This window comes from Pinus tabuliformis, chromosome 2_1 (genome assembly GCF_031772625.1).
Source record: "Pinus tabuliformis cultivar Carrire ecotype Pingquan chromosome 2_1, CPIR1, whole genome shotgun sequence".
Classification (NCBI taxonomy): domain Eukaryota; kingdom Viridiplantae; phylum Streptophyta; class Pinopsida; order Pinales; family Pinaceae; genus Pinus; species Pinus tabuliformis.
In genome coordinates, this window is record NC_142299.1 from 609,314,458 (window position 1) to 609,336,647 (window position 22,190).

The 22,190-nt window shown below is 37.9% G+C and overlaps 1 protein-coding gene across 9 annotated transcripts in view; it reads right to left on the minus strand.

Annotated features, from left to right (window-relative positions):
- LOC149201974 (pre-mRNA-processing protein 40A-like) overlaps nucleotides 1–18,068 on the minus strand; it is a 441,059-nt gene extending 422,991 nt beyond the window's left edge. For 6 of the 9 annotated variants that reach the window (XM_089403062.1, XM_089403058.1, XM_089403064.1 and 3 more), the window contains exon 1: nucleotides 17,898–18,067. In XM_089403062.1, coding sequence (XP_089259188.1) covers nucleotides 17,898–17,955 — 58 coding nt within the window. In that variant the 5' untranslated portion in view covers nucleotides 17,956–18,067. Of the gene's footprint in view, nucleotides 1–17,897 lie in introns of all 9 variants that reach the window. The other 3 variants (XR_016253884.1, XM_089403065.1, XM_089403060.1) reach the window with 2 other exon arrangements.
- Between the last annotated feature and the right edge of the window lie 4,122 nt (nucleotides 18,069–22,190).

A 22,190-nucleotide genomic window follows, 5' to 3' on the forward strand; every position in this document is an offset into this window, starting at 1 on the left:
GGATAAGACAGAACACCTTCCTCGCTAAGAGGGAGTGCTAGTTTTTGTAGCATCGCACAAGTGTTCTAGTCTCGATTTTTGTAAGAGAGGTTAAGAACACGAGATATTCAAAACCCATAAAAGGTTTCGCAAGATAAGCTTGTGAAACACCTTAATTAAATTAATTAACCATCATTTAAATTTTTCCTAACTTAGGAAAACTAGTTAATTAATAGTAATTAATTAAGGAAATGTGAGAATGCTCTAGAAACTCACACGGATTGAGTTTGAGATGATCTTAGTCATTGATGGAGATCTAATCATAGTCGTTGATTCACTAAGGAGAGATTATAAGAGCAGGGGAATGGGGATGAAGATGGACACATCAAAGGAGAGAGAGTTCCTTGGCAGATCGAGCTATCCAGCTGCAGAGGTCAAGCAAGGAAGAAGAGTTTGAGCCAGAAAGAAGGCATAAGTGAGAGAACACTTTTAGCCATCACTAGCTCAGGTAGAGAACACTTTTACAAGACTTCATCTAGTTAGATATTAAAGATGATCTTGGTTTGAAGTATTATTATACCCCTAACAATTAAGTATGTCCACTATGATACATCTATGGTAATTGTCCCCAATGATTGGTGACTTTCACTTGATTTAGAGATGATTTTTCCAAGTGGTCCTTCACACATCAGCAGAGGCCTTTGAGAGCACAATATTACATCTCCACTACACATCATGCTCAGGTCGTTTTACACTTCCAGAGAGCAGTGATGACCTTGCAAATGTAGCATTGCCCCTCCAAAATAGAGCGTTGGGCACTTCGATGGTTCCATCAAACAATTGACACCTCATAGCACCCCCAAATGTTGAAACGTTGAGTTCCTCTTGCTTGGTGTTGGATATTCTTGACATTGTACCCAGCGGACCCAGCATGCCCCCCAAGTTGGCCTTGAGACTACTTGATAGGCATTACTTGATACAAAGTCCATATGATAATGGTCATTCCACGGGATGACAAGGGAGGGCTTGTACTAGCACTTGGAGCCCATATGTTGGACAGAGGTGATGCCACGTCACCCATCAAGCCTTTGAGAGGGTGATGCAGGCCACTGAGAGTATGGTTTTGACACTTAGAGGCATTTTGAGGCATTTTTTGAGGGCCTACCCTCAAGGATTGGCATTGATTATGATGATGGGACATCTCACTAGACCATCCACACACTTTCATGGAATTTATGGCCCAAAAAGGGCATGACGTCATGCTTTTGGATGATATTGACCCATAGGTGTGGGCTTTTATGGCAATATTTTGTTGTTTTCAGCTATGGAGTTGGCTTGTAACCCCTTGTCTTGGCGAACATTCATTCTTTCTTTTCACCATCACACTTGAGATTTCGGCCCTCTCTTCTAGCACATGATTTAGCTAGTCTTATTCACAACTTGTGGAGATGTGATTTTTATGGAACATTTGCTATTGGAGATTGGCTTGTGTATTGGGAATGTCTTTTTGGGATTGAAAGAAGGTATTTTCATGGAAGAGTAGTAAGTTTATTGTTGATTTTTCATTGTTTTACATGTAATTGAATTAATGCTAAGAATTTTCTATGATCCATGACTAAAGGCATAATATTTGTGGGAAATCTTAGTTAAATTTTGAATGTTAAATATTTCTTCCTAGAAATCCATAGGCCAAATCCTAGTGTGCATCTCCTATTTAATTTCTCCTCTCACAACAAAGATAGGTAGGGTTTTATAAAGTTGAAAAATGGTTCCCCACCCCCCTTACTCCAATCATTTGTCATTTATCTCTTAAATTTTGCCCTAAGACTCCATCACCAAGGTAGGATTAATCACTGGTGAGTTTTGTATTGATCAAAAACCTCAAATATTTAAATACTTATCTTCTCTTTATCTCTCCCAAGCCTTTAAGGCAAGACACTAGGGCTTTTTCCTAGGGCTGAATTGATTCTAGCCATCAACGGTGTATGTTTGTAGGTTAAAAACCTAAGATTTATCTCCATAATCCTTTCTAATGCATTGTTGATGGCAAATCTTTCCCTAGGAGGGCCAACCTCATCCTTTTCCAGACAATTTTGTGCCTTGGAAACCATAACCCTAGCCTAGCTTTAACTTGAGGCCTATTTTGTGGGTTTGCTCTATTCCTTTGTTGATTTAGTATTCTAGTTAACCTTTTCTTTGACTTTTATATGTCTAGGTTTCCCTTATTGTTGCATATCAAGAAACACTAGTCTATACAAGTCTTCATCTAGCCTAGGTGTGTGATACATTGCTCCCTCATCAAGACGAATTGAGCCTTGTCCAATATAGAGTATCTTCACCTAGCCTATTTTCATCACCTTGAGACATATAATTAGAATATCCTTATAGGTGAATATTGGGAAGCCTTCCTTGTGGTGAAATGCCACTAAAGAGCAAGACGAGAATTGTTGAGATGATAGTGGCAATATCTCCCCATTATTGTTACAAGGTCTAGCTCTCACCTAGCGAACTCAATCACGAGGCCTACTAGATTTTGCGGTAGCAAGGCCTAAAGGACATCCTTGTCTAACTAACTTGAACAATGTGAAATTTGCTAGAAAAACACTTCAACAAACGAGATAGATATAAGATTTAAAATAACAATAAAGGATCAAAGGGAAATACCTTGAAAAGAACAAAGGGTGATTCTACTTTATCATATGTCTTCTAAAATTCTATATTGAGAAATAACACATCTGAATCTAATTCTCTAATCCACTTTATTCCCACCTAAACAAATATTAGTTTGTTCAATATAACTATATCTAATGACTCTCATCTACCCTAACGTGATAAACATTTTAATTCTTCACGAAGTAATTTAGCTAGAATCCTATAAAGCACATTAAACTAAGAAATTGGTCTCCACTTCTTTTTTCTTTCAAGGTCTTTGCTTTATAGATCATTGATCTATAAGTTGCCTTATTGAACCTTCTCTCATAGCTTCTTTATACACTTTATTAGGACAATGCCACTAAAATATTATGTAGCCTTATTAAACTTACAAGATAGTCCACAATTGTTGGTGCTTTATCACCTACAATGGTGACCAGAAACCAACTTCAACTCATTGTAGATTGACAATATTCATATCAGTGTTGTAGGAACCGTCCCCCCCACAGATCAAAACCTGGAACCGCATCCCATACGGAACTGTGTCTCGTGCAGAACTGCAATTCCGTTGAAAAAACACACTTCTTGTTCTTTTGGAACCGTGACGATTCTGTTCGTAGTCCCACAAGCCAAACCGTATTTTTGCCACAGTTCCAAACCCCGCCCACATAGTTACGTAGATCACTTTTTTTAGGTTTTTTTTTTTGAATTTTTGAACTACTTTGTGAGGAACCATGCCTCTCGGACACTCCCAAGGTGCTCCCTTGATGTTCCCCATGACATTTCCTAGATGCTCCCTAATGGTAATGTTAAATTCTTAAAGTAAAAGGATCTTTTTAATTAAATTTAACATTACCATGAAATGACTCTAGATGTTTGAGAGTGGTTACAACCTCATTGATCTTCATATGAAGAAAATAGATTTTCATGTCTCATTCAAAATTCAACAAACCTAACAATTTTCAAGATTTCAGGATCAATGGGAATGTGGCATTTCATTATATTATATCATGTACAAGGATATGTGATTGGCATTTAATCAAGAGCACCAAGCCCTATATGTACCCCAATGTTGGTGGTGTCGATTGTTGAACTTCCTTGTCATGGCCTTAGCAAAAATGTACCCTTCAAGTCAAAATCATTGATCAGGCATGTTAAGCTTTTTCTACCATATTTTAAGGCTTGGATTAGGCAGTTTGATCAAAATTAGGCAATGTTAACTAATATCCCTAGAGAATTAAGCTAGAGGCAAAGGCCAGACAAGAGGAGAAGAATCTAGATTCTAAATGGTTGATGCTCGAATAATTAATCATTAATGTACTATGGATGCCATTTCTATCTTGATTTGCATACAATATGCATGCTTTGATGTATTCGGCAACTAACTTGGCATTAAGGATGTTTTTGAATATAAATGCAATGATATATATCAATGGTATCATAATTGGACTGGTCATCGAATTGTTGAGAAATCCTTAGGGCAACATAGTTAGGGTTAAATTTAATTTGATTTCTCTTTCTTTGACACTTTCTTGTGATTTTTCTTATTAATTCTTCTTTGCAATCATTATATTCTTATCATCAAGATAAATGCCAAACAATGAAGATCAAAGACGCAACAAAGGACACAAGGTGTAGGCACTCGACCAAGGCAAAACCCCTCTTCTAAGGGAAAACCCAAAAAATTCTTCTTCTCTTCTTTAGAATCAAATCAAATGACACAACCTAGACGCTTTGACCAAGAGATACACTTCCTCCAATCCACCAAGTCAGCGTCAAAGAGAGTTTAGTCAAGTTCTTCATAAGTCGATCCTTCCAAGTATTTTTGCCCTTATTGCAACTTTTGATATTCGTTCATCAATACTTCGACCCTACAACACTTTAGACCTACAATTCTTCGGACCTGTAATAACCCTAGTTTGCTCGCACATGTGGCAGAAATAGCGAAATTTAGGTCTCTCTTGCTTGACAATGGAACCTTTCTTTCTTGCTAGACTTTGTATCCTTCTTCCTTCAACTCCGCGCTCCTTTTCTTCACGAAAAACTGCAGATAGAATTCATAGATAGATGGATCCACAAATAGGTCAAATTCCTTCTCATTTGTAGTCTCTTCAAGGTGGTCGAATCCCTTCATGAAGTTGACTTGATGGAGGAGTGACAAATGACTCTTTTTACATAAAAATAATTTTCTTTTCTGATGCAATGAGCCCAAGAAGGGTATATTACATAAATACAATGACTATGAAATAAACCCTAGAAGCACTTAATGGTGCTTTGACCTAGAGATAAAATAAATAAGCATGAAACCCATGCAAATAAATAATTTTTCTTTTACAAAATAAATTTCTTTTTCTTTCTTTTTGACAAATACGTTACATCATGACTCGAATACAATTATGAAGATCAATACTAGTTATATTTCTCAACACTACTTAACTAGGGAGGTATTCATAATTGTTCAACTAGTGAAAGGTTGACCTCAATTTGAAATGTTCTTAAGAAGAGTACAACAGAATATGCAATGTTAGGGATACCCTAACTGCTACGGTGTCCTCTCAACAGGGACTAAGGTGTCATCCAGGCATCTACCACTATAGGTACAATTAGGTTACAACCATGGTATCAATCCAACAAGATATAGATACCATCTAGGCCTCCATGCCCTGACACCAACCCTTAGAGCGTTCCAAGTATCAACACTAAACCAGAACTCCACACGATACCCTCCCTCACTGGGATTTAGACATATACTAACAGACATATCTCTATTATAAACTATTTAAACCTTCATGCTCTTCTACTATCATCATTCAAGTTTGTCCTGATGATGGATCCTGATTGGGATTTGAAACGTTGATAAAAGAAATGGTTAATATTGTGGGTTCTCTGGCTTCTAAATTAAAAGATATAAACCACAGAGGTCTTAAATCCAAAATCAACTAAGATCTCAATACTAACCAGACCAAGATGTCCTCCCAAGTACCATCATACAGGCAGTTTTATGGTACTCATCTCTCCCTCTCAACCAAACCAGAGATATCCACCAATCTGAGCATGCTCCTAAAATAAACTAACTTCTTGTTGGGAAGAGATTTTGTTAATACGTCAACTACTTGTTCATCTTGTTGGCACGTACTATAGCTTCACGACCCCAACTAATATCAAACTTCCAACATATATGTTCTTTTATTCTAGCACAAAATTCTGGGGTCTTCAACTATTCTAGTGTTGCTTAAGCTCATCACAATCTTCAAACACGTTCCGACGGAAGCTTCCTTCTTCAACTTTTCCAGCAACACCAAACTCAACCTCAACACTTTCTAAAACATCCAATTCTTGTTCACAACTTCATCAATTAAAAATTAACCATTTGTAGTGCTTTAGCCTTTCTCCAATCTTATTCTTTCTTCAATGTCTTTACTATAGCTATCACAATATGTTATCGCTCTTCACTAGGGACATATACCCTTTCTTTATCCAAGCTTCTTCTCTACTAAGGGACAAATCCATCAACAACTCAACCACGCAGGCTCTCTCTTTTGCATCATCATATCATTAGAGAACTTTGACCTTCCAAAACTTTATTCCTTCAGGAACATCATCCTTTATTAACAAGGTCATTTATCAATCATTAATATAAACTTCAATGTCATCGAGACTCCCTCTTTCCATCATGCTCAACATCATTAAGTCACTATCAAGTATGAGGTAGATAAGCATCTTCAATATCTTGAAGACTATGTACCTGCAAATCTTATCAACAAGTACAACCAAGCACAAATATGCAAGAGCATGAAGTTAACTTTATCAATATATGGTTAGCATGTCATCACAATGGGAGCATCTAGGGTTAAGAAATCAAACTTTAGATATCCAAAACCTAAACCTAGTTAGGTTTACAATCAACAAAGGTTACATCCTTCGTGTCCTACACTTTTACAACATGCTTTGCTAGGGTTTTATACAACAACCTTGCCTCCAAATCTGTTGTCCCACGCTGCCCTTGACTGTTCCTGGTTAGGGCACTTTAGCACGCTGCAACAGCCCTCAAACAATCCTCAAACAGCGTTCAATCCTTGCGGCCCACCTTAGTGTGATCCCTCTGTTTCCACGCTGGAGATTAGGGCACAATACAACCCCAAAATAGACCCACGCAAGTGCTTTGTTGTGGTGGTATGGCCTGCAGCCTACCACATAGCCTACTTGTAACTTACGTTCTACCCAAACAGAGTTCTCTTGCCCTTTCAACGTGCCACAATAGACCTGCCCTTCTCCTTACCTAACTCGGCCTCCCAGCAAGTGTGAACAGACTTCAATACAGCTCCAAAAGGCTCCTACGCTGCCTCTTTCCCACGCTGAAGTGTCCTCTGCCTGCAGCCCAATCTAAGGTAAGAAGTTCGAGTTCCTTTTCTGCGGATTAGGCCTCTTCTTAACAATGATATGACCTGCGTATAAGAGTCTTCAAGAACTGCGTATAAGGTCTCCATGATCAACGTATAAGGTCTCACCATGAACAGCGTATAAGGTCTCTGTTTGCTGCGTAGATCATCCTCATAAGCCTGCGGCTTACTGTGGTTAGGGCATCACTGCGGTTAGGGCATCATCTTTGGGCCAGCGTATCTTCATTGTGTCTCTCCTTCACCAAAACCCAAAGACGTGGAGAGGAGGAGACCACACATGAAGAGGATGTGTGTGTCAAAAGATTTCAAGTCCCTTATATTTATACTAAAATGTAGATGATGAATAGACACAACTATTGGGCTTCTGAGCCTACATAGGATGCTGGCCGACTTGACAATATGTCTTATAATACAAATAAATTCATAACTTCATAAATACTTATCGGAATCGGATGATCTTTAGATCAATCCTACACCTCTCAATGAGAGGGATCCAATAAAAATATCAGCTGCCATAAATAAGATGACCCACATGGAGTTTGGCCCTAGTTGCCAATTTTAACATTAACACAATTAGAACTTGCAAACCTCGAGTCATACAAGCAACTAAACCTAAAAAATTTCATGCTAGACTCTTAACAAATGAACATGCTATACATACCTCAAGATTACATACCTTTATCTTTTATGATTGAAAGATTGATAATCCATAGAGCTTATTGCCTTTTCTTGCAAATTGAAAACATATTGTTAGATGACTAAAACATAAACAGTAATATCTATACTTACTTGAGTTAGATGAGGACTTCAAGTTGGTTCCAATACTAGATGCTTTCTCTTATCTGTATTAGAAGCCTTCAAGGTGCTAAGTCAACTCTTTTTACTGATATAGATTGCTTCCTTCAAGTGTTTCTTCTAATAAGACTTTAAAAAGCCAAATAATTCCACTGCTTCTTCAAATTCTCAAAATATACCTTTTGCACAAAATCTACCTTTCTTTGTCTTTAATAATAGGGTTTGTTCCTATTCCAAAAGAATGCAGACTTGATTTCTTTTCAAGTAACACGTTACACAGCTCTTGAGATAGAAAGGTTGTTACAACTTTTGTCAACAGCTAATATACACTTCTGAGTATGAGACTGTGACCCTCTAGATAGGGCTTTATTATAATACACTGCTCAAAATACAATAGAGATTCTTTGTCGATTTTGAGAGGGTTCAGATCTCTTATATAAAGGTGCATTGTACGTTGTCTTTCTTAAGAATCTCGACTTCTTATTATAGTGATTGTAGCTTCAACAATGGGTCTTTCAAATAGGCCTCCAATGCTTATAAACAACTTGGCATGTGTCCCTTTCTTTGCTGGCTTCAAGGTGTTAATTTTTGGTATGTTCTATGCTAGAGCAATTTATTTAAATTTTCACAATTGGCAATCACATCAGCATTATGATAAACTGCAGATAGAACATAAATATAAAACGCAGAAGACAAGCCAAGACAAGAGGACACAAGATATGGCGCAAGCCAGGGACAAACCCCACAATGTGTGGGGAAACCCTTTGATCAAATCTTCTTTTATCTTCAAAGTTCAGCAGAGAGAGAGAGAGATAGAGTACAATGATTTTAAGTCAATACTTGACTTGCCAAATAGGAGATCAGACATCAGAGATCTTCACCTTGACGATGACACAATGAGGTTGCAGATCTGATCCCAAGGACTGAAGATATGTAGCAGATGAACAGCTCAGTCAGTTACCCATATTACTGAAGTTTTCCTTCCATAAGACTCTCCTTCCTTTGCCGATTCACTGATCATGTCAAGGCTGCTAATCTGGTACCTTTCATAAGGACAGGTGCATGGCAGACCTGGTCATTTGTTAGGGCACCCTCTGAGAGCCACAACACCTTAACCATGCCCCACAGTTCACCTGATTACTGCAGCTAGCTTTCATACAATCCTCCAATGATACGCTGCCTTATAGGGCTGCTTACCTTCTGAACGCAGCTACTAAATAAAGGTCTCCAACTGCTGGCTATGGCCTGCGGCCTAGCCCATCAGTGGACTGTAACTTTAGTCCCTTCAAACAGTGATCCAAACAGCTCCTTAAACTACTGTCCCTAGCTCCTCCTTTTTGCGGATTCTTTTGCTCAGCATACCGAGATCAAGAACAGCTTGATTATGCCCAAACAATCCTGAAATAGGCCACGCTGTTACCTACAGCAATGTAGCATTATGTCAGCGGCTTAGGTGACAGCAACTGGGTCTCTTTGGGCTGCGTATAAGGGCTCCCCTTACTGCGGCTAAGGGCACTACTATACAGCTGCTTAAGACCTCCATTTGCTGTGGCTGGAACCTCCTTCTTTGACTGCGGCTAAGGCAGATTATGACTGTGGATAAGGAGTCTCTTTCTTGCTGCATATAGGGTCAATAGACAATGGATTCAGACCTTCATTTAGGGCCTATATTAGCCCTCCTCTCATCTGCGGATTGAGCCTCTTGAGACAGCGTATAGGGGCTTATTCATGCTGCACATAAGTCTCCTCTTATCTGCATTTAGATCTTCTTATAAGCCTGCGGCTAGGGCATCATCTGCACTGCGGCTAGGGCACAACTGAACTGTAGCTAGGGCATCAGCTATTGCGGCTAGGGCATCAGCTACTGCGGCTAGGGCATCAGCAAATGTATATTTTAGGTGTCCCTCCTTCTCCAAAAACCCAAGACGTGGAGAGGAGGAGAACACCCCAAGAATGTGTTAAAATGACTTCAAATCCTCACCAATTTATACTAGAACGTAGATGATGAATAGACACGTCTATTGGGCTTCTGAGCCTACTCAAGTTGCTGGTCGGCTTGGTAATAATTATATAAACAAAATAAATTCATATCTCCATAAATACTTATCGGAATCGGATGATCTTTGGATCAATCCTACACCTCTCGACGAGAGGGATCCAATAAAAATATCAGCTGTCATAAATAAGCTGATCCACATGGAGTTTGGCCCTAGTTGCCAATTTAACTACTTTTAGTCCTCAAATTATATGACTTGGTCACCTTGATCTTGCACAGAACCTGTGGTAACTTCAAACGCACAAAACTTGGTGAATTTAGATCTCAATATTGATTTCAGATACTAACATTTAAGCACAAATCTTCGCTCTATCCCATAATGGATTCGGCCTTGTCTAGGCTATTGATCTAGCCTCTCGAATCTCCAAGAAAATGCTTCTTTGCTCCTCTAACTTCTTCGGTCCATAAGCTTTGGTCTACGGCCTAGTTACAGAGGTATATACTTATGAATGTGCCCAAAAAAATATGTTCTTTTTGTAGCTAGGATTTCCTTCTAGGAGATCGGCCTTCAAGACTAAAATAATCAATCCCTTTACCCTTCAATTGGGATCTTCTAGTTGCCTTGCTTCACTGACCTTAGCTCTGAAACCATGTTGAGAAATCCTTAGGGTAGCATAGTTAGGGTTAAATTAATTTGATTTCTCTTTCTTTGACACTTTCTTGTGATATTTCTTATTAATTCTTCTTTGCAATCATTATATTTTTATCATCAAGATAAATGCCAAACAATGAAGATCACAAACGCAACAAAGAACACAAGATGTAGGCACTCAGCCAAGGCAAAACCCCTCTTCTAGGGGAAAACCCAAAAAAAAAAAATCTTCTTTTCTTTAGAATCAAATCAAATGAGACAACCTAGACCCTTTGACCAAGAAATAGACTTCCTCCAAGCCACTAAGTCAGCCTCCAAGAGAGTTTGGTCAAGTTCTTCATTAGTCAATACTTCCAAGTATTTTCTCCCTTATTACAACTTTTGAAATTCATTCATCACTACTTTGAACCTGCAACACTTCAGACCTACAATTCTTCAAACCTGTAATAACCCTAGTTTGCTCGCACATGTGGCATAAATAGCAAAATTTAGGTCTCTCTTGCTTGACAATGGAACCTTTCTTTCTTGCTAGACTTTGTCTCTTTCTTCCTTCAACTCCACACTTCTTTTCTTCATGAAAAACTGCACATGGAATTCATGGATAGATGGATCCATAAATAGGTCGAATTCCTTCTTATTTATAGTCTCTTCAAGGTGGTCAAATCCCTTCATGAGGCCAACTTGTCTTCTCTTGAGGCTGACTTGATGGAGGAGTGACAAATGACTCTTTTTACATAAAAATAATTTTCTTCTTTGATACAATGAGCCCAAGAAGGGTCTATTACATAAAGACAATGACTATGAAATAAACCCTATAAGCACACAATGGGTGCTTTGAACTAGAGATAAAATAAATAAGCATGAACCCCATGCTAATAAATAATTTTTCTTTTACAAAATATTTCTTCTTTTTCTTCTTTTTGACAAATACATTACATCATGACTCAAATACAATTATGAAGACCAATACTAGTTACATTTCTCAACATGAACCGGTAGACCCCCCAAGCCAGGAACCAGTTAGAACCAGACCTAAACCAGTAAAAAAGCCAAACCAAAAAACAGTGAACCAAAAACACATAAAATTTTCAAATTTTAAAGAAAAACATATATATTCATGTGCATCCATATGAAGCCAAACCATTTATACACAAATAAGCAAAAGTTCTCATTTATATAACATGTAAGGATGCACATAATCAAAATAACACAGAGTGCAAACCATCTCTGAACCAAAAATACATCAAAAAACAAGCCCTAGATGACCTCTAACATCCAAAAAAATCTTGCTACAACAAATAACTACATATCATCAAAATCTTTACCTATATTGGGATCTTCGTCATCAATATCACCCTCTAAGCATTAAAATAAGATAGAAAATGCTTAGCATGTCAATTAAAGATTTTGTTCGAGTGTTGGGTACATTTTTAGTAGGATCATGATAGAGGAGTTTGACAACCAATGCCACTAACATCAACGTACATAGAGGGCTTAGTACTCTTGATTAAATACTAGTTCCATACCCTCTTGCATGACAAAATCCATTGGAAATATTGCAATCCCCCAATCATGAAATCTTGAAAAGTTGTTAAGTCGTTTGGATTTTGAATGGGATCTAAAATTCTACCTTCTCCATATGAAATCCAATGAGTTCAGAGTCACTCTCAAACATCCTAAGTCATTTCATGGTAATGTTAAAAATTTAGGATGAAAATGAAAGATAAAGGAAATGTCATCTTTACTTTAAAAATTTAACATTACCATGAAATGCATAGCAATAGTAAGGCCATAGGCTTGAATATTAGGCACCTACTGTGGACCAATAGCTAAGAGAAATAAATAAATAAACCCACGTGTTGCATTGTACATGACTTTACCGAACTGACCAGTTTGGTGAAAATGGCCAGTTCAGTACCGAACCATCCAAAAATGGTTTAGAAGGACGATCCAAACTAGTTATGCCTTCCAACCGGTTGGACCAGCATATCCAACCCAGTTATGCCTTCCAACCGGTTGGACCAGCAAATCCAAACCAATTGGACCAGCTGGTTCAATTTGGCTCAGTCTAGTTCTAATGTCCGGTTCTAATAACAGTGTATGTATATATCTATATATGTATGTATGTACAACCAGCAAATCCGAACCAGTTGGACCAGCCGGTTCAATTTGGCTCAGTCTAGTTCTGATCTCCGGTTCTAATAACAGTGTGTGTGTGTGTGTATATATATATATGACGCTTCCAAAAACCGCACTTGCTTCGTGCAACAATGAGTCATATTCACATGGACCAATATCATCAACAAGGATATGCCACTCACATCTTCAACAACATTAAAAGATTTCAAATTAATAACAACCTTTGTAAGGAACTACATATTGGCATTTCTTTAATCATCCCTGCAAACAATTTAGCAGGGTTATCCAAAGAAAGGAACTATATTGCTAACAAATCTTTCCAAAAATCAACCCTAGAAGACAATTGTGCTATCTCAAACGTTGCAGCATAATTCTTGTAAGTTTTGCTTATACCTAAGGACTTTCAAAAAGAATTTGGTTTCTTTATCTCTCTCATTAATTAAATGCAATCCAGCCCTAATTTGGAGCATTTGCTTTCCTAAGGTCACCAACCCCCAATGTATCTCTATGTTTGATAACAAACTTTTAAAGGTCTATGTTGTGTGATTAGACCCCAACTAAAACACTAATTTAGCAAATCCTTTTGCTGTTTTCTTAATACCATTCCTTACATAGTTCTTAACCAATCTAATGTTTTGAGGTTATACAAATGTAAGAGTAGAGGAATATAGAGCCATCGAATTGGAACTTCATAGGAGCACAACCAACGGAGTATGCACCAATTAGATATCAAAATTGAAAGACCATGCAACATCATAGACCATGTGGACAAAATTTCTTTCACTTTTGTATAAGTGGTCATTTTGTCCTGTAGTGCCTAGAATTTTGTATTAGACGGATTGGTTAGAAACTTAGAATCATAAGCTACCATGTACAATACTGATGTGAAATTTGTAAAATCACATAATTAAATTTTTAAGTGATGGGATGAAATGAATAAAACAATAGAAGAAAAATCACTAGTATGACCATCAGCTCCCTATGAATTGCAAGAATGCTCTTACGCTTGCCCTCAATTCTTTATTGTTAGACTCCCGGAAAAATATTGCATTTGTGTATTAATAGCTACTTGAAAAGACAGATGTTCCATGTAGTATGATTTATTGCATATTCCCTATCCTTTTCTCGAATAGTGATTCTATGATCTAAGCTTTTGTTCACTGCCATTTTTTTACAGCCGCCTACTAGCTTTTCATGTTATCTTTTTTAGACAGTTGCCTTACAAGGGATTGCTTTGATAGATTGCAACAAATGAGGCATTGCTAAACTTGGAATTTCAAATGAAATGTTTCCCTCCAAAAAATTGTTTTAAAACACAAGTTCTTGAGGATCAAGGCTTGTAAAACAATCAGCATAAGGTTGACCACTTAAGACAAGAAATTCAAAGAAAAAAATAAACAATATGCCCCTGCACACCCCTGAATCATCCCTACCATCATACAACACATTATGTTTAAGGAAAGCGGTATAATTATTGCAACAAAAGGGGAGAATCTTTCACCAACTTGCAAGGAAAATTAATCAATCATGCTGAAGGATGGAAACAAACAAAGGTTAGACGGAAACATGAGGGAAACATTGATCAGTCTTGAAAGGTCTTTGGAGATTTTGCAGAGCACTTTGGACAAGGGCAGTTGTAGAATTGAGGACAGTCTGCACAGCATCAGTGCAGTGATGGAAGAAGGAAGAGGTAACATGAAAAGAGAAGGGGTGGTGGCAGGGCTGGCACCCACGACAAGAGAAAAACCATGATTGAATAGAGAGGAAATGAACCGTAAAATGACAGCCTGGATCAAAGCTTGGAAATTGGCACCTTCTAGCAGCTAGGAAGCTTATAGAACAGTAGATAAAAGTAGGGGCAGATATTAGAAAACAAGAAAATCCATAGGAAGCTAACAGAGAAGAGGATTCAGGCTCTTCCTGATAGATCCAAGACACACCCGCAAGAAGAGGTTGGTATATAAAGCAGATATTGAGATGAACTGGCATGGCTGGTATGGTGGAGGATTTCTTAAACCACTCTATGGATGCTTGGTACAAAATAGCATAAGATATTCTGGACCATGAAAAGGAGGTCATAGGTAATGGAGAAAGTGTTGTAGCCAATAAAGATATAAGAGAAAGAGAATAAAAAAGATGGAAGAACAAGTGGAGGCCTAACTCTAAATCAAGTGCTGAAAGTACGTTGAGTGTCTCTGAAGAGGGAATTTGAAAATAGTGAGGGCAGAAAAAGGACAAGAATGGAAACACTGGGGGAGCAGTGCCAAATTAAGTAAAATACAGGCAACGTGGCCCAGGGTATTCATATCAAAATTTCCTTTCTGTGTTTACTTAAGTTTTTGGTGCTGCTCTGTCTTGCTGGCATGCATGTGTGCACGCACAGAGACGCACATATAGATATATAGATAGAGTACAGGTCGTTATCAGGAATAGTCAGGGACTCCATTAGAACTAGCAAGTAGATGTTTATCTACTCTGTATGACAATAATGGTCGGGATGCAAGGACAAATCATACTCGGACTGATAGAAAACTAATGGCCACAAATGGAAGACTTTACTGATAGAATCCTGTAGAAGTTTAACAGATAACTGGACATAAACCCCAAGAGGCCATACGGGTCCACAACTGCTAAGAGAATAAAAAAGATGGAAGAACAAGTGGAGGCCTAACTCTAAATCAAGTGCTGAAACTTGAAAGTACGTTGAGTGTCTCTGAAGAGGGAATTTGAAAATAGTGAGGGCAGAAAAAGGTCAAGAATGGAAACACTGGGGTAGCAGTGCCAAATTAAGTAAAATACAGGCAACGTGGCCCAAGGTAAAGTTTTTGGTGCTGCTCTGTCTTGCTGGCATGCATGTGTGCACGCACAGAGACGCACATATAGATATACAGAATCCAGATAGATAACATCTAAGAGCACAAGTCGTTATCAGGAATATTCAGGGACTCCATTAGAACTAGCAAGTAGATGTTTATCTACTCTGTATGACAATAATGGTCAGGATGCAAGGACAAATCATACTCGTACTGATAGAAAACTAATGGCCACTAATGGAAGACTTTACTGATAGAATCCTGTACAAGTTTAACAGATAACTGGACATAAACTCCAAGAGGCCATACGGGTCCACAAGTGCTAGCATTAATAAATTATTATACAAAGAAAATGGAAGCCATAAATGATAACCCGTGGAAAGAAATGTTTATCTTCAGTCTAATCGAAAAGGCATGTCACCAATTTCCGGCACTTAGCTTTCCAATTTCCAGGTAACAATTCTTGCCACTTGCCTTGAAATTTGTTATTGGATGGCATCAAAGAAAGCCATAAAATCAGAACATGTTTGCAGTTAATTATTGTATAAATACATTTACTGATAAAAGTTGGATGTGACCACTGTATAGGCAAAACAAAGATCACAGAGACATTGAAACACGGCTCCCTTTTATGCCATTTACTTGTCAATGCATAGTGAGCTGGATGTTAGATATCCTTGAGTTGACAGGACTAATTGGATGTGTCCCTGATAGTCAAAGGGAGCTAGCTGAGGCCTCGTACTCCTGCAAGTTTATAGAGATGTTCACATGTGTGTTTAAACTTTATACTGAAGGGCAGACCGCAACAATTTAACATTTGTGAGTAGCCAAATGCAGGCCTCCCAAGCCAAATGGAAGAATGTGGATGACTAATAAGCAGAGTGATTGAGGACTTCGAGGAGAAAACTTCCCTCCATTCTCTTTCCACTTCAGCCTCCAGTTCCAGTTCCGCCTGCCATGCTCTTCTCGTCAGTGTTTTCACTATTGTACTCATTTGATTTTTCCTTCTGCATCAGTTTGTATACCTTTGCTCATTGTTGTTAGGTTAAATATAGGAAATGCTAGCGCACTCCCACTCTGTATTACTCTGTATTACACTAGCGTTACTCCTTCATTGACCTACTTATGTGGTCAATTGTTGGACACAAATAAAATTATCTGTCAACTCTGAGGTTTACCAGCTTAAAATCAAACCATGTGAAAATCCCATTATACATAATAATCGTAGTTGTAAATACAAATCTTGCTACTTCCTCGTTCATTTTTTAATTCAGCAACAAGAAATTCTGTAACAAAAAAAGTACGATGTAATTCACCATCAAGTTCTCCCGGCTTCAGTCCTCGAAAAGGTTTACCTGTCACCTCTGTAAAGGAGATTCCGCAAATTTTATGAAACACTAGCATAATCTGGACGTTGGCATCTATGGTTTTCTGTTTGAAACTGACACATAGGCCCCGACTAAATTCCTAAAGGTCTAGTCCTGGCAAAACGAGTTCCAGTAATGAAATGGCAAGTCTCTGATTGTATTTCCCAAATTTAGCAAATCACCAAATTTCGAATTTTCTCAATAAAAATCCGCCAACACAGTATGGAGCTTCTAATGAGATCTGTAGTGTTACAAAACTTCAGGATTGAATGCCTAACACAACAAGATAGCGATAATTGACATGGTATGAAAACCTTCGACCAGGGATATGCTGCTTTTTATTAGTAACTTTCTTATGGAAATCTTCAATCAGAAGTGTACTACTTTGCTATGATAATTGCAATTAAGAAACAATCACACAGGCAACACTCACAAAGGAGAGCCACAAAACACACGACAATCACAAAGAAGGCACCCATCAAACACATAGGCAACTCTATGCCATGTCCGTCGGGATGAACACATAGATACAGTGGCCTTGATGCTGTGGGAAGGAATTTATATAGAATTTGCCTTTATACGCCATATGACCGACTGATTCTTAAAAATGTCCTCATCATTTGAAATTTCACTGTTCGATCAGTCACTGTGTTTGGCTTTCTCTCCCTGCTAGCTTAATTAAAGTTAGTGGACCACCTCCTCCGGTAGCCACAAAACCGTCGATGTGGAATATTCTGGCGAATATTCCCACTGTCACACGATCAAGAAGTCTGTGACCTCATCCATTTCCAATGATCCCACGCATTCTACGTCTTTTTCCAGGGTATTCGAAGCGGGAACCGATATAGATAACAACTGCGACGGCGCAAGTTTGGAACCCGCGACCGCTCTTCAGCAATTGCAACCCCAGAACCCGAGAAAGACAAACAAACAAACAAAAATTGAAACCATGAAATTCGAAACCCTATGGCGATTCCCAGCCCTCGAATCACTGTAATCACACTCGTTACAGACAAACGGAAAGAAAATCCCTAAGTGATAAAACCAGAGGCGTAGACTTTAAAAGAGTGGTATAAGAAGAAAAATGATGGCAGGCAAAGAGACCTCTGATCCAAGGAGCGGCAGCAGCAATCGCCTGCTGTGAAGGAGGAACGCCCGCCATGGTTCTCTACTTCGTTTTTAAATCTACGAGTCAGATTTTCAATTTTGCCAATAAAACATAAACCCCTCATTCCAAACCCTTGTACGTCTGCGATTTGGAAATAACGAATTAAATTAATAAATAAATATTGAACCACAGTGCACCACCTGTATATATATGTATTTATAAAGAGATATTTATAAAGAGAGAGTACGAGTATATTATATATTTTTATTTTAGTGGTAATTTCGAACTCTAATATAGAGAGAGTATATTATATATTTTTATTCGATGGGATGTGGCAAAATTTACCGTAATTAGGTGCTTGGTACTTTAAATTTTTGGTTGTCATTTTGCTATACTTGAAATAATTTATTGGTAGTTTCTAAGTGGGTTGGTGTTAATTAGTTTGGATGAAGTGAGTGAGGCATCTATTGTTATTTTTTCTATTTAAATTATATAATGAATATATTGTTGTAAAGGATTAGGGTTTATTTTAAATATTATTTTTGAAATTTGGTATTCGGTGGTTTTTTTAAGGATATTCTGGAAAGGAAAAAAAATGAGGTACATTCAACCAAAAAAAGATACATTTAAAAAAAGATATTTTATTTTTTTCCGATATTTTTTTTATTTTAAGTCATTAATTTTTTTATATTTAAAGAAAAATTCTTATGAAAAAATTTTAAAATAATTTAGTGAACAATTTGTTTCTTGAATTTCATGGATTTGAATCTTAAAAACATATTATAATTGACTTTTTGTGACATTTATAAAATAGTGATATTTAATGTAATAGTAATAACCAATGTAATGGAAACTATCAATTCTTTATACATTTTCATTCTAATTAAAAAAATAAAATAAAATTTTCAACCAATCAAAAACAATTATAAAATTTACCTAAAATCAAAAAAACAAATTTGTTTCTTTATAATATTTCAAAATACTAAATATCCCTTACACTTTATCACTATTTTCAAAATACCAAATATGCCTTACACTTCATCACTATGGAGGTCTTAGAGGAGTCAAAGCATCCCATTCAACTTATCTTTATCCATGAAGTTAAGGTACTATACACAATTGCAAATTTTCATAATTTTTCCTTATATTTATGAAGTTATTATATTTTGTAAATATTTTATTGATAATTTATATATCCATTTATTTTATGGAAGTTATCTAACTTAATAATGTTTTTATATCATGAAAATTATATAATAATTATTTTTTTCCAAAAGTTATAAAGAATTTATGATTAATAAATTAAATATAAACAATTTATTGTGAAATATATTTGAGTAGAATATTCAATTAAATTTGTATTTAGATAGTTAGAAATGGTGTAATTTAAAGATTTTAAAATTTAGTCTTTCATAATTATTTTTTTCCAAATATTTTGTTTAAAATTTGGTTACGATTATTTTAATTGTTGAGATTTCATAATCTAGGTGTTATTGGGATTTGTGATAAAAATTGCAAATCAAATAATGAAAAATTGCAATTCCAACAATTCTTCTATAGCTAAATTCCAATGAGATTATTGAAAAAAATTCTAATTATAAAACACTTGTTAATTAGATATAGTTTTACCTATATTTTATAAGAAAAGGTCAATATCAATTTTACATCTACTTTCACTTGCATCCTTATACAATATTTCCAAGTTTACTGAATAGATTTTTCATTCAAATAATCACATTAAAATTTAATTTTATGTTCAAGAAAACAAAATACTTTTTATTTTCATGTAACTTAAAAACACAGACTTAACTCCCCAATGGGGGTGAGGTCCTTGCAATATGTGGAGGAGGAACCTCATGTGTGAATACAGGAGCAGTGGGGGTGAGGGACAGTCCTTCCAGACCCTTCACCAAAGTGCATGTAATGGGAGGAGTAATATCAGCAGGTTGTCAACTCGTGCAAGTATTAACACCGTGTTGGAGTTTGAGGTGGCAAATGGTTAAGGCGTGGGAAGATGAGGGAGCCCGGGATTCGTATCCGCGCTCTAGTCTGGTGCTGGACCTCGCAGTGGCCTCCGGGGAGAAAACGAAAGCGTCACAGGAGGTTATTTGGTAGGAGTGGTCTGTGTGTACTCGTCCTAGGCATTTGCTGGAGCAATGTGTCAAGTTGGACCATGTTACAAAGCCTCTTTCTTATTGTCTGCATGCATAAGGATGGGAAGTCGTTGGGACGAGACCTCTTCCATTCCATTTCCTCTTGGCTTATGGTAAGCCTATTTGCTCGGGCTAGAAGTGGAAGCTAGAACCAACAGTATAGGAAACTCTATGGGTGGTGGCGGAAAACTAGTTTCAATTTCCAATTTCGTGACCTCTGGCGTGGGCACGACGGTGTTTGGTGGATTGGTGGGTGGTCTCTGCGAGGTGAATTCGGAGGTTGGTCGTCGCCTTAGGGGAAGCTGCGCTCAGGCGTTGCCTACTTTGTGTTCGTCTTTCTTTCAATTATCTGTGCTTGTGTGGTGGGCAACGGTATTTGGTTTCTCTAGTGGTGGTGGTCTTTTTCAGGTAGTGGGTGGTGGTATTGTGTTTCTCTCATGTGGTGAGTAGTGTAATTTGGTTCCTCTAACGGTTGTGTTTGGTTTCTCTGGTGGGGGGTCTAGCCTTTGGATTTTGAACACGACGGCTCGCCGTCTCTGCGAATTATGAAACCCCCTGCGCGGTGCAGGCGTTCCCCCTCCCCAGCCACCCTTGGCCCAGTGGGTGTGGCAGACTTGATAATTGCCACTGGGGCTCCCCGCCAAGGTGGCAAGACCGTTGGACGTGCGTGGTTGGCTAGTGTGGGAGCGTGTGGATGTCGTGGAGGAGATAAATGAGGTGCCAGCAAGGGTGGTGGTACGCGGTTTCACAAGCCAAGTCGTCGGGGTGACAAGCGGAATCGTGGGTTTGGTCAAGCCGAAGCGAATGAAGGGCAGGGTATCTAGCATTGTTGCTTGGAGAACTATCGAGCACTTATCGATAACCTAATGGAAAGAGTGGACACAGTTAAGAGAGTCTGTCGCGAGGAGCATGGAGAGTAGTTGACAACGTTGGAACGAATGCACTATTTCCAATGCCAAAGTCGGGAGAGACTAGTGGTGGTTTGGTGAGGCCAAAATCAACTAACTGAGAAAGTAGAAAAGTTGGAGACTTGGTTGGCACACTTTGAAGGGCATGTTTAGTGTGAATTTCATCTTCCATCTCCTCCAGGAACAGCCCTAGACAACCCTGCCTCCATCACGTCGGATGACTAATATGCTCTCTAGTATTTTTTATATTTTATCTATATTTTGGTGCCTCTGGCCCTGCCGCTTATGGACAATGTCCCTAGTTTCCCTTTTGTACTTTTGTCATCTGGTGCAAATTTTGGTCAACAAACCCGTCGAGGTGAGACCACCTATTTTCTAAAACCACCGAATGTACTCCTTTTTTTCCTATATGAATAGAACATTGACTTACAAAAAAACACAAACTTAACGGGGATCGCGGGAGGGGGAGGGATATTATACAATCCCGACGGAATAATAGAGATTAAATTTGCATGAGGCACGAGAAGGAAAACCAATAATCAAGCTGAAATGTATGGTCTCCTACAAGGTTTATGCATTGCTAAAGACAAAGGCATCAAAGATATTATTATACTTAGAGACTCGCTAATTACAATCCATTATCTCATTAAGGAAGGCAATCTAAAGGGGAATTCCCTTGCCCTGGTACTTCAAAGAATCAGAGGATTGGTTGCATCCTTTCATTCTAAAGAGTTCTACCATATTCTTATAATCAACAACATGGATTTTGATCTGTAAGCAAATAAGGATTGCTCTATGGAAGAGACCAAGTTAGAAATCAGTGACTTCAATTGTTTTTGCACAATTCCCTAATTTTATATGACTCTTAGTTTATGGTTCTCCCCTTAGCCCCTCCCTTATTCGAATATTTGTTCCCTTGACTTTCTCCTAGGTCCCTCTCACCCTCCTTATTCCTTATCTATTCCCCATCCCCTTCTATGTGACGCCCCTTATATCCTCGTCAAACTCCTTGAAGGCTTAATGTATTGGTTACATGATCGAACATGGATCTCCCTTGATGTGGCATCACACAAAAATCATCACCATGCATACATTGCTCCCTTCACCTTGCATGCTTGTTAAAATTGTATTCATCTGCCTTAACCTTGGAATCAACCTCTGCTCAGAATCATGATGCCTCTCTTCAGAAGTTGTACTGGAAAAATTTAATGATAGATTGATGTGGATT